This window comes from Rousettus aegyptiacus, unplaced genomic scaffold (assembly GCF_014176215.1).
Source record: "Rousettus aegyptiacus isolate mRouAeg1 unplaced genomic scaffold, mRouAeg1.p scaffold_m13_p_13, whole genome shotgun sequence".
Taxonomy (NCBI): Eukaryota; Metazoa; Chordata; class Mammalia; order Chiroptera; family Pteropodidae; genus Rousettus; species Rousettus aegyptiacus.
The window spans coordinates 31,360,913-31,374,447 of NW_023416288.1; the positions used below are offsets into that span (position 1 = coordinate 31,360,913).

At 39.7% G+C, this 13,535-nt stretch overlaps 1 protein-coding gene across 9 annotated transcripts in view; it reads left to right on the forward strand.

The window, feature by feature from the left end:
- DNAH11 (dynein axonemal heavy chain 11) overlaps positions 1-13,535 on the forward strand; it is a 264,624-nt gene that overhangs the window by 124,265 nt on the left and 126,824 nt on the right. For all 9 annotated transcript variants that reach the window (XM_016159540.2, XM_016159541.2, XM_016159539.2 and 6 more), the window contains 3 exons: positions 3,883-4,033; positions 7,617-7,748; positions 12,388-12,561. In XM_016159540.2, the coding sequence (XP_016015026.2) occupies positions 3,883-4,033; positions 7,617-7,748; positions 12,388-12,561 (457 nt within the window). The remainder of the gene's footprint in view (positions 1-3,882; positions 4,034-7,616; positions 7,749-12,387; positions 12,562-13,535) is intronic.

Below are 13,535 nucleotides of genomic sequence, written 5' to 3' on the forward strand. Positions count from 1 at the left end.
TTTTAATTTTAATGTATATGACCAAAAGTTCTATCCAGGTCATTATCCAAGATAATAGGAATCTTATCTAAAGGATATTTTTATGTTTTCAGTTCCTAATGCCAGAAACTTTCAATAAACTACAAAAACAAGTAGCTATTTCTGATTGGCTGGTATTTTTTCACTTCATCTTTATTGGCTACTGTAGCACCTTAATTGTCATAATACTAATAAAGTGATAGCTTTACATGTATTGACTCATTTAATCCTTAATTACCTTGAGATCGATATAATGATTAACATCATTTCCCAAACCCATCTTGGTTCTCTTTTCCCCCAACTTTTAAACTTGGAAGTGTTAAAAATGACAGAAAAGTTGAAAAGGTAGTAGTACCACCGTTTACTCTTTGCCTGCGGTCATCAATTGTTACTGTTTTACTTTCGCTCGGGCTGTACACATATATTTTCTACTTTTGTTTTGCTTAATGATTTCAAAGTAAGTTGGAGACACTAAGACACTTCATCTCTAAGTACTTCAGCATTTATCCCCTAAGAACTAAGACATTTTTCTACATGAACACCATCCAATTTACATACCTAAGAAATTTATCCTTGATACAATATTATCTGATTTTTTTGTCTAGTCATTTTCTTCAAAATTTCCCACTTACTCTAGTAATTTCCTCTGTAACATTTTAAGAAATCAAGCGTCAAAACAAGGATCATGCATTGCATCTACTTGTCTCTAATATCATCTTTAATCTAAAATACTCCCCCATCTCTCTCTTTCATGACATTTATAGTTTAGAAGAAAACAGGCAGAAGTCTTGAAAAATGACTCATTGATAGTTGCGAAGAGGTGATTTCTTAATTCAATCATCCCCTCTCCCTCCCTCCCTTCTTCCCCCTCTCCCTCTCTCTCCCCTCCCCCCCCCCTCCTCCCTTCCTCTCCCTCTCTCTCTCCCTCTTCCTCTCCCCCTCTCTCTCTCTTTCTCCCTCTCTTTATTAGGTGACATTTTTTTGTAAAGAATATTTCCTCTTCCTCCTTCCCTTCCTTTCTCTCTTTCCTCTCCCTTTTCTTTTTTAAGGAGTTTCATTTTCTATTTATGGCTGCTTTTCTTTTAGTTCAATCAGTAAAAATTCACTGCTCGCATTATTCTATTGTATGCTCATATTGTCCCCGATCTTGCCGGCCAGAGCCCCTTCATGCTAGCTCCTTTTGTGTTCTTCTAAGTCTTTGATCACTTTGCTTTCTGGTTAAACAAGATACTTCTGGCTTATCTCAGACTTTCCCTACCCTGGGCCTGATCTAGCCGTTTCTCCAAGGAGCCGAAAGAAACTACTTTTTGTATAAGGAGTAAGATTAAGAATCCCGGATGGCGATGACAGATGTCGCCACTGGCATGTCATTGCTTCTAGACATTTTCAGTGAGCAAAACTAGGAAATATATTTTCTTACTTCATATCGTGGGAGCCGATAAGATATTGTAGGTAGAAGAAATAAGGAAATACTGTGTTCATAGTATCTCTGTGGGATTCCATTTAAGGACTAGAGATCGTACCATGTCACTTAAGTTTCTTAAAATATTTTTGTTAAAATTCACCGAAATATTATCAAAAATAAATTTACATCCATACTTTACAAATATGGAGCATAACGGGTCAAACAGCAGCCTTAAAATTACAGCAGCATGTGTATAAATCAAATACCATTTCATTTTAATTCTGCGTTCTAAGTAAGTTCACTGGAAGAAGCCTGGATAGCTGGCATACGTTTGTTGAGATCTTGAGAAGTAAAGACACAGGAATTAGAAGAAAATTTCTGAAATTATGATTAGCAAGAATTTTTTTTTTTCTAGTGAAAGGGATGAAAATGCATAGAGAGGGAAAAACATAGAGACAAAAAAATATTTAAATGTATTCATAATTATTTAAATTAAAATTATCTACAGGGAGCATAACACTGAAAATGAAGCCTATCAAACTATGTATTTCTTAGCTTACAAATAATGATAATAAAAGGCAGGAATCTCTCTGGAATTTAAAAGAGATGACGGGAAGATAACTTTTGGGAGCCACAACTTTGTTTTTTTATTAAATTTATTGGGGTGACATTGGTTAATAACAAAGTCTAATCTCCTTTCGTCACCACATATTTGACTCCCTTTACCCTCTTCATCCTCCCCCCTCGCCCTTCGGCAATCACCATTCTGAGTTTATTTGTTTTGTTCATTTCTTGCTTTCTGTTTTATATCCTACATATCAGTGAAATCGTATGGTTCTTGTCCTTCTTCATCTGACTTATTTCGCTTAGCATGATTATTTCAAGGTCCATCTGTGTTGTTGCAAATGGCAATATTTCATCCTTTCTTATGGCTGAGTAGTATTCCATTGCATGTATGCGTCAATCTTTATCCAATCGCTCATCAAAGGACACTTAGGTTGTTTCCATGTCTTTTAAGAAATTATGAGAGTTCCTTATATGCCGTATATTAATCTAAGCACTTTATACATGAGAACACATTCAATCTTCAGAACAACCCTAAGAAGCCTATATTATCATCATTTTCATTGGCAGGTGAGAAACTTGAGGCACAGAGAGGTTAAGTAATTTGCCCAAGGTTACAAAGTTAAAAAACGGTGGGGCCGGTAAGCAGATCCAGGCAATCTGACTTTAGAGTTCCATCTCCTTAAACAACCTCCCCCACCCCCCGCCCACCAGTAAGCTCTGGACGCTGATTCCACTTCGGGCAGCTGATGTGCAGTGAAATGAGTAGCCGAGAGGCATGCGTGACCTTCACGCCTTCGTCCCCAGTAACTAACGCCTGTTTTCCATTATTTCTCCGTGCCCTCTGTCACTACCACCCTGAGATGCTCTGTCGAGTCTTCAACTCAAAATGGTTCATTGTGGACCTGAAAAAGCTTTGACAATTGATATTTTATAAATCTAACAATAGAGTAAAGGTAGTTGAATATTTCATAAAACCCTATTGTGAAGCCTTGGGAAAATCAAAGGGAGCCTTTTATAAGATAATCATCTTGCCTTAATTTCTTCTGATCTTGAAAATGTGAAATCTGATTTGCTTAAAGCAAGGCATAGCTGTAATTGGTCTGGTCACACCGCTTCTCTGCTGGCAGCTAAATGTATTTATTACCACTGCTTTCTATTTGACAAGAACTTTTTGAGCGATTCTTTTTCATTTAACATTATACAGGGTCCCCCCGGAGACCATAGTGGATGCTACTAAATCATGTTCCATTTTTTTGATAAGTATTACTTCGTTACTATGTTAGAGAGATTAATTCATAAAAACTGATAACATTTTCTAGACTTCAGATTAATACATGTGTTCCCAAGCATGAGATACCATTTCAGAGACACTTTTTGGAAATATATTATCAGCTATAAGGTAGCACTGCATTCAGTCCAGTGAAGAAAAAACAGGAACTTTGAAATATCTTCTATGGAAGTCACACCTTTTTATTTGTAACTGATGTCTTATTACTAAATAATTGATACCAAGATTAATCAAGAAAAATCCTAAGCTGTTTTCATAAATAAGTCCTACCCTATGAGGGTAGTTTCAGTCCTCTCGAAGATAACAAACTGCACTTCCTTATAAGTGCTCAGTAATGGCCTACTTACTTATACTCTATTGTGTTTGGCTTCAAAGTGCTATTAGGAGTTTCTTTTTCATTCTTTTCATTAAGGTAAAAACAGCCATTAAGACAAAATTTTAAAGGGTCATTTTAAAATATTTGCAGTTTGAGAAATAGAATGAACACACTAAACATGCTCCTGAAGTATCACACCGAGCCATGTGGAAGAGGGAAGCTTTGAGTTGGCGGATTCTGTTTTTCAAGCCTAGCATTCAGTAAACGCTTCTCTGCGTTCTTTTTCAGGTATGTGGCCAGTTGGATAGACAGAAGGCAACATCAATCAGAAAAGGCCAATTTAACAATTCTTTTTGATAAATATGTTCCTGCGTGCTTGGATAAGCTGAGAACAAGCTTTAAAACCATCACTTCAATTCCAGAGAACAGCCTGGTGCAGGTTTGTCTTCAGTTACACTGAGTAACATTCAAGTCCTGATGTGGCACTGTGTCTTCGTCAAGACAGCAGAAGGTTTTGCTCGATCAAGAGGATGGAAAGATTTCTGGAGTTGTTAAATTTATGCAACCCTTGTCCTCTGGTGTCTAGCACCCAGGTTCCCCAGTGCTTTCTGTGGACCTCTGTCACACACCTATCACATTTTGTTATCATTTGGGCTTGAGGTCTCTTTCCTGAGATTGTGACCAAGAGGACTGGCACCACCTTTTATTCACTTCTACATCCTAAGAGATCTACAGAGTTTCAAGCACGTAATAGATACCAAATACATCTTTATTCAATCATGTGTTCCTCTCAAGTATATTTGAATAGAATAGGAAGAACGAAATTGTAACAGCCGTGTTTATTTTCCTCCGTCACCTAATAAACTGGCCCAGAGAAGGTGCTCAGTATGTTTTTCGAATACAGTAAATCTGTGCAATTAAAGATGCTGACCAACGAGTGAGAGAAGGCACCGAACCCCACCGCACAGGCGCCACCATTCCCAGACCTCGCGCCCTCTCCTCCTTTGCTCTTCTTCCCCTTTCCCCAGATATTCCTAAAGTCAGGTCAGTCTAGATGGAGAGTTTATAATGTTCCCAGGATACATTTTTCCTTCAGATACTCATTGTGAGACAGCTGGTAAAAACGAAGGGTATATATTATACGTTGTCATGGAAGCAAGTGAAAATAATTTATGGCACATAGAAATGAAGGTTGTGATCTCAATCTCAGCGTGAAGAAAAACTGTCCCCAGCCTTTATAAGTATAAAACTTCACAAAATGTTTACAATTAGATACCTTTTTTTTTTTCTATAGGAGCAAATTTCGTTTCAAAGTACTTTGTTACCATTAAGTTACTATGTTACCAAATTTGTTTGAAGCTAAATTAGAAATAGTCACAAGCATAATAAGAAAAGAAAGTTCAGGTTTTTGGATAATTCACACACCAATTAAGTAAACGGTAGTCTTCAATGGTAATTATCTGAGGTATAATTTATTTCTGAAAGCAGGTCTGAATTTATTCATAATGAATTAATTATGTGGTTAGCCTAATTAGACTTCCTCTGGTGTAAAAAGTATGGTCGTGTTCTTTTTCAAGTTGACTTGTACATTTGTGCGATTCTCTGTGGTATGAACTTTTTCATTCAAGAGTAGTGTGAAAATAGGTCAGTAGGAATTAATATGACTTTTGCTCTCACTTCTTCCTTTTGTAGTATTCAGAAATGGCATTTATCTTCAGCTCCTTTTTAGCCATTTTATACAACAGTCTCTCTTCTGTGATTCCTTATAAGGATAGGAATTTGAGACAAAAATGAGTATAAAAGAGTTTAAAATGGCTACTTTAAGAAATTAACCTACTGAGTTTTCTAATATATGAAACCTCTTTGCTTCAGTTTGGTAAGATGTATTAACTCTTTCAGGATATGTACCAAAGTATGATTTTATTAATTGCTGACAGCTCAAAATGTTTTCCAAGTACTGTGCTTGGGAGAAAATAGAAAAATTGTATGCATTTTTAGTGTATTCTAATAAGCGAATAACTTAAGATTGAGACCTTTAGGTCTTTTTGTTCTGATTTGAACAGTTCCTTAGACCAACATAGCTTCTACTGAGAAATAGCAAAACCTCAGCGTTGTATTGTTTTTCTTGATAAATTGGTGAGTTTCATTCTATTAGAAGATGATTTTAAATTAGCCACTGTGGCAAATATAAAACACTAGATAGACATCAAGAGAGAAGCCTGAAAAACATAATCAGTGCTCAGCTATTTAAAAGCATTTCCAAACTATTTCCAGGACCCATCTCTCATGTTACGATGAATTTTTTCTCACTTTCATGGCCGAGCGGGAAGGGCATGCCCACAGTCCTGATGTGCTTCGATGTAGCTTTCATTGCTCTTCATGTGATAGTGAAAAAAATCTGTTTCTGCCTGCAGAAACTGGGGGAAAGGGTATCAAGAGTTCTGAGGGTCTGTGACAGTGCTAATGAATGACAACATATTTCTTATTTTTTATTTTTAACATTTTTTTTTTATTTTTACTCCCTCCCTTCTGGTAACCACTAGTTCATTGTCCATGTCCCCGAGTCTCTGTTTGTTTGTCCTGTTCATTTGTTGCTTTTAGGTTTATATCCCACATATAAGTGATGTCATGTGATCTTCAACTTTTTCTGTCTGGCTTATTTCACTTAGCATGATTATCTCATGGTCCATTCATGTTGTCACAAATGGCAGCATTTCATCTCTTCCTACGTCTGAGTAATATTCCATTGTATATATGTACCACAGCTTCTTTAGCCAATCTTCCATTGTAGGGCACTTCGGTTGCTTCCGTGTCTTGGCCCTGTGAATAATGCTGCTATGAACATCGGTGTGCAAATATCTTTTCAGATATGAGTTGTCAAGTCTTTGGGGGTAAATACCAAGTAAAGGGATCGCTGGATCATATGATAGATCAATTCCTAGTTTTTTGAGGATCCTCCATACTGATTTCCATAGTGGCTGTACCAATTTGCAGTCCCACCAGGAGTGTATGAGGGTTCCTTTTTCTCCGCATCCTCTCCAAGATTTGTTATTATGTGTCCTGTTGATTATAACCATTCTAACAGGTGTGAGATGGTATCTCACCATGGTTTAATTTGCGTTTCCCTAATAGCTAGCGATGTCGAGCATCTCTTCATATATTTGCTGGCCATTTGTATGTTCTCTGGGGAGAAGTGTAATGACGGCTGTTTTTGTGCTGTAGGATCTAGCTCAAACACATGTTTATTACTGGTTGTTATTTCGTACGGGAAAGGTCTTCGTAGCAGCCACATTCCCCTGGTCATTGAGAGCCCTGAGCTTCAGGTCTCGGTTTCAGACAAATGGAGCACGTCACCATTTCACCAAGGGTATCGAGAACAAGTTCCTGAACAGCATTTTCCAAGGCTAAATTTAGCCTGGTGTCCAAAAAAAAAAAAAAAAAATGCCACAGGCTAAGGCTACCAGACTTTCTAAATTTATGACAACAGGTGGGAATAACGGCTGCCAGAGCACTAAGGGAAAGTGGGTCATCTAAATGTCCAACAAGAGGGCAGTAGTTAAATGAACCTTTCCATCCAGTGGCACCTTAATCCTTCATTCCCAGTGATGTCGTAAGGCAGCACTTGTTAAGATGTCTTCGGTTTGTCAGTGGGAAAGTGGGTTGTAGGCTGCTGTGAGTTATCTGACTCCCTATTTATAGAAAGAACAGATATATCCTCATTTTTTGCTTATGTGTATTTCTGTTTATGACAGTGGTTATTAATTAATTTATGACTTTAGTTTTTTTTTTTTTAAGTTTGCTATTACTTAGAAAATCAGTTGGTTAAGAGTGGCAAAGGTTTTCCACCTGACATAGAAACTCAAGGCAGTAATTTTTGTCTCTCCCAATGCAGCAAATCACAGAGCTGGAAAAAATTATATCATCAAGATAAAGTGGATTTGTTAATAAGTCCTGTGAACATACTTCAATATTTAAAAAAAAAAAAATTGGCTCTAAATGAATGGCTGTTTCTTGTTCTCTAGACTATTTGTGCTCTCCTGGAATGTTTGCTGACTCCTGAAAATGTACCTTCTGACAGCCCGAAAGAAGTTTATGAAGTCTATTTTGTCTTTGCTTGTATCTGGGCATTTGGAGGCACTCTGCTGCAAGATCAGGTATGCTTAGAAAAAGTTCACAGAACCAGCATCATTTTGGGGGCAATAATATATGTGATTCCTACATTTTTATGATCATAGATCTGTCCTACTTGCCCTGTTTTCTCCTACGCCTGTGCATTATCCAAGCACGCTCATCCAGGCAGATTGTTCTAACCTTGGCTGGCGAATCCATAGCCTTCCTCCAGCTCTCACTTCTGAGCTCAAGGTTGTGTTTCCACCTGTGTCTGGACCAGGTGCTGCCAGCGAGCTGTTGTGCAGGTGAGGCCCTCTCAGTGTGCCTGACACAGAGTGCCTCATCGGCCCTACCCCCCCAGATTTGTTCCTCCTTTTTTTTTCTTCCATGCTATTCATATTCCTTCCAGTTGCTACCATTTAAAACTTGAGGAGATGTGACTCTTCCTTATTTGTATGTCTGAGGGTCATCACATCCTTTCAGTCTCAGTTACAAATTACCTGTTTAGGCTGTCTCCTCCTTTTCCGTCCCTATAGCCTTAATTCAGGAACGATTTTAGATTGTCCTGGGCTCTCATACTGTCATAGCTTAGACTGCCATAACTAAATATCATATGCTTAGTGGCTTAAACAGAAATTTACTTTCTCTTGGTTCTGGAGGCTGGAAGTCCAAGGTCAGGGTGCCAGTATAGTCAAGTGCTGGCAAGAACCCTCTTCTTAGCCTGTGGGCAGCTGCTTTTTCACTGTGTCCTCACATGGCAGAGAGAGAAAGAGAAAGAGCTTTCCTGCATCTCCTCTTAGAAAGGCACTAATCCCATCATGACAGCCCCACCTCGGGACCTCATCTGCCCTAATTACCTCCCAAAGGCTCCACCTCCAAATACCATCCCATTGAGGATTAGGGTTTCAATGTATGACTTTGGGGGAGAGACAATTCAGTCCATAGCCCATAATAATCTTCAAATTGTTTTTCCTCTCTCTAGTCTCTTACCTCGTATCAGTCTCATGCATGCTCCCCAGGGAACTAGTCCTGTTCCTTTCCATTGGTCTTTCCTTCAGCCTAAAGCAAAACTATCATGCCTGCATGACGTTCCCCGTGTGTGGCTTCTGATTTACTGTGGGCAAACACTTGAGATAAGAACTTGCACAAGTGTGTGTACACACTCACAGCCATTGCTTAGACTTGCCAAAGTACAAAGCGGGAGTTTTTCAACTTTAGAAATTTGTACATCTAATCTCCACCGGCACCTCATTATAGATATTCTCGTGTCATCTTTACAAGAATTCTTCAAGGTATTCTTGTCGTGCAAATAAAGTAAAAGCTCCAAGAAGTGAAGTAACTTGACCAACGTTACACTGACAGGAAATGACATCATTAGGATCCCGACCCATGCATCCCGACCTGACTCATGGTCGTAGTGCTTCAGCGGGTACCCCAGAATCTTTGCATTAAACGTAGATGGCACACACCTTCCAGGCTTCCCCAGATATTTCCAGATGTAAACTGGGAATTTAACTTGGAGGGCATCACAGCCAAGAGTGACCCGTATTTCCGTTGCCTTACTCACTGTAGGTCCTAAAATACATGGTTGCTATAACCTTTGACCCAGTTCTGCTTCTTGTCACTAGGTTACCACAAATCATATCTATAAATAAAGTTGGTATTCACTGGCCTCCTAGAGCTTATTTCAGCCTTTCTCAGAGGCCACATTTCCCTCTGTAATCTCCAAGTGCTTTCTAAAGAATAACAGCCCTTAGCTTTGAGCGAGAGTCAAATAGCAGTGTTGGATAACTTCACGTGGTTTTCCTCACAAGCGCAATTTACACCTTCTGTAGATGGCTTCTTCGTGGAGGCCACATATAGGATCTTCTCCTCTCCTCAGGCCCCCACAGTTTTCTTTTCAGCGTTTGCCACACAGTTTTTCCGTTCCCAGGACTGTAAAACTGGGGGAACTTGCATGTGCCTGGTGTTGACAGCTGAGAGCTCTCTGCTCCTGAGCCTAACAGCTCACCTTCCTCCTGGATGATTCTCTCTTCATCGTTCCTGTTTCCAAACATGGCAGCCTTCAAGCTAGAAGCCCAGCATCACAACAGTTACTGTCCGCTTTCTCCCTAATTAATAGTCAACTTCATCATCATCATCATCTTTAAATTTTCAAGAAGGGTCTAACCATGAAGCATTCAGAAGAGAGGCTATGAAGTTGGAAGCGTGAATGAAATAGACACAAGTAGTATTTTTAGGATAGCCATTTATTCAGCAAATTTTAGTGCCTACCATCTGCACAGAATGTGCTTAGAGCTCTTAATAGGCTTTTGGAAACTTTTAAGAAAAACCCTATATGTATTGGTGCAACCATTCGTCTTTTAAAAAAGGGAACCGAAACTTAGATAAGTTAGCCTGCTGGAGGACACACAGCGAACTAACATCTGAGCCAGGTTCAAACTGCAGCAGACTGACTCAGGACCTCTGTTCTTAACTCAGGCCGTTTCAGACAACTTCCAAAGTAGGTCTCTCGTCAGCTCTCCCGGAACGCCCATAAACTGTCGTTATCACGTATTTCTTGGCTTCTGAAGTAGCCTCGTCACTGTTCCACTCCTGTACTTGCTCCATGATCCATTATCCACTCTTCCATTATTCAGCCAGAGTGATTTAGAAAAAAAAAGAAAAATGCAATTACAACGATATGATATACTCCAGAATTTAAAACACTTTAACGGATTCCTGTTAATTTTAAGACAAAGTTTAGAACGGCAACACTACTTACAAGGCCTCTGGGTCTTGCCCTTCCTTCTCTCCCTACCTCTTCTTCTCCTACTCCCCCACCCCTAGCTGCACTGGCCCGTTTCTTGAATGCAGCCAATTATGTCATACTGCAAGATCTTTGCACATGCTGCCCTCGGTCTGCTTCCTGGAGTGGTCCTCTCCCTAATCTGCCTGTTCTCAGAGATGACTTTCCCAAAAATCTAATTCAAATAGATTCACCGCCGTCGTTCTCTCTTACAGCAAACTTCATTTTCAAGGTCCCTATTTATTTCTGCATTTATTTGCTTAAGCTCTCCTACCACTGTGTTTCTTCGTGTCTTCCCCTCTGTCTTCCCCATAAACTCTTTAACGGCAGATACCCCATTCGTTTGCTTCTGCACCATAGAATAAATGTCTTTTGGTTGAGTTAATTGATGAATCGAAAATTTCTCACTGAAATCAGTTCTCTAACATAGTGGCTAAGTGAAGCAAATTTTAATGTAAAGTAGAAATCATATGTATTCTGCCTACAGAGAATAGTGCCAGACAAGTAATACCTTCTGAACCAACTTGATTTAAGACCAATTTTTGTAAGATGCTAAAATGTCCTGTGCTACCAGTCTGAAAATAACGTAAATGAGCCTAAACTCATTAACGCACGAGTGGCAGGCAGTATGTAGGAGCATGAGCTTGTTTGGAGGGTGGGGGCGAGCTCTCCCTGCTAAGTCTGACCTCCGCTCTCATACTCTGCTGTCCTCCAGACATCTCGTCTGCCTCTACTTATGGGTGTGATCAGCCCCGTACAAAAAGTGGGCCGTACATAGTCCAAAGACACAAAGACCTAAAGTAAAAGCAAGTTTAAGAATTTGGGGGGAGAAGCTGGGCCAGGTCTTAGATAAGTGTGAGATTGCTGAATGCAGTGGACGCATATAGTGTTTTTAGAGGTCATGAAAACTCACTCTGCCAGGTATTCCTGTGGACATAGGAGTCACTTGGCCAGGTCATCCTGTGGATAGAAGGGTTCATTAGTTGCTAGTATACATTTGCCATTTTCCCTCCTCCACTTTCCAAAACCTAATCTAGCAACAAAGGACTTGTACTTATCATCATATGAAAAGAAGGACCTTCTAGCAAAGAGAGCCTGTTTCCTACCACTGTAATCTTCTCTGGAGGACAGGAGTTCATCTCTCTGGAGTTTTCATCTGGACTATTCAGTGATGCCCTGCAGGGAGAATAAATCCATGCCTTTCTTTGTCTCTCCTTCCCTAATGCAGGGGTTCCCAGATGTGGAATTTCAGAGATCAACAAAGTTTCAGTAATGATTTGAAAGAATGAAATAGAGTTGTTTTTTACTTTTCTAAATAAGAACATTTATTAAAAATGACTATTATCAATTATCATAATTTTTTAAAAGGAAAGGATATTTTAACCCCCAAAAGTCCAGGAAGGATAGAAACTCAAAGGGCAGTATCGAAATCAAATAACATTACCAATTTTTAAAAGTATTCCTTTGTTCTTATTTTTCTCATTTACCATCAATTGATGTGAATATTGGTAGAAATCAGCACACTAATATTTTATACCTACTGTCTTATGGTACCCAGCATATTAATTTGTATAACAGCTCCTTGTTAAATTGAATAACCCAGAGGTAATCTAAGGTTCACCTAACCTTACCTTGCCTTTTAAGTTAATAATTATTCCAGAAAATTTGTACCTGATGGATACATGGCAATTATAGCTTTCTACATCTCTAATATGATGACTTGTTATTACTTATTTGTAGTTATTTATTTTTCTTGGGTCAGTTATTTAATCCCATTTGTAATTAAGATTCTGTACGCTGCAAACACTGTGTGTTCAGCAAGATTAGGAGGGGGCTTTGTGTGTGTTCAGAATTACTTTTAAATCTGCAATAAGGATTTCTCTTGTTATTCTTAGATTTCTGCTTATCAGGCTGAATTCAGTCGGTGGTGGCATAAAGAGATGAAAGCAGTGAAATTTCCATCCCAGGGAACAATCTTTGATTATTACTTGGACCACAAAACTAAGAAGTTCTTGCCTTGGGCTGATAAAATCCCCAAATTTACCATGGATCCAGATATACCTCTACAGGTAAGTGTGTGAAATAGTAATTTTCAGGCCACACTGTGCTTCGAGCCTTTTTTGTTTGTTCCTTAAAATATTTTCTTTCCAGATAGATAAATTATTGTTGGATAAATTGCTGTCGATTTGGTCAGCATATGCATATTTCGATATAGGATTAGGGGCCTACTCTGTGTAAGTGTGTTAGGGCGGCCATAACAAAATACCACAGACTGGGTGCTTGAATATCGGGAATTATCTCGCAGTCCCGGAGGGTGGAGGTCCCAAGGTTGAAGTGTCGGCAGGTTCGGTTTCTCCTGACACAGCAGATGGCCACCTCTTGCTGTGTCTTCTCGTGGCCTTGTCTCTGTGTGCATTGCATTCCTGGACACTGTTTCCAACTGTGTCCAAGTTTCCTCCTCTTGTAAGAACACCAGTCAGAATGGATTAGGGCCCACCCTAACAGCCTCATTTTACCTAAGTCACCCTTTTAGAGACCCTGTTTCTCAATACAGTCACATTCTGAGGTCCTGGGTATTTGGGCTTCACCATAGAAACTTTGGGAAGGCACAGTTCAACCAATAACACCTAGCCATGAGGAAATTATTTCACAGACAAGAAATTCAGAGGTAGGATGGTTCCAAGGCTGATTAATTCTGTGACTTGGTGATATCACCGAGGATTCCGATCTTCCCACCTCTCTGCTCTTAACACTGGTTTCATTTTATGACTGGTATGCCTCCTGGTCTCCAGAGGGCTCTAGTGGCCCAGGAGCCACCTGCAGAGGGAAAGGGGACTTTCTCACATCTTTTTATTAAGAGTGAGGAAACCTTTCCCAGAAGCCCCGGAGCAAACCGCCTCCTGCATCTAATTCCCAGGGATCTCATGCCAGCCCTAACCCAATCCCAGGCCAGGGTGGCGGAGTTTGACGAATCACAGCGCTGTAGGGGTTGGGCCAAGCTTCCCCCGAAGCACTGTGGGGTAGAGGCGTGGAGACTTGACAC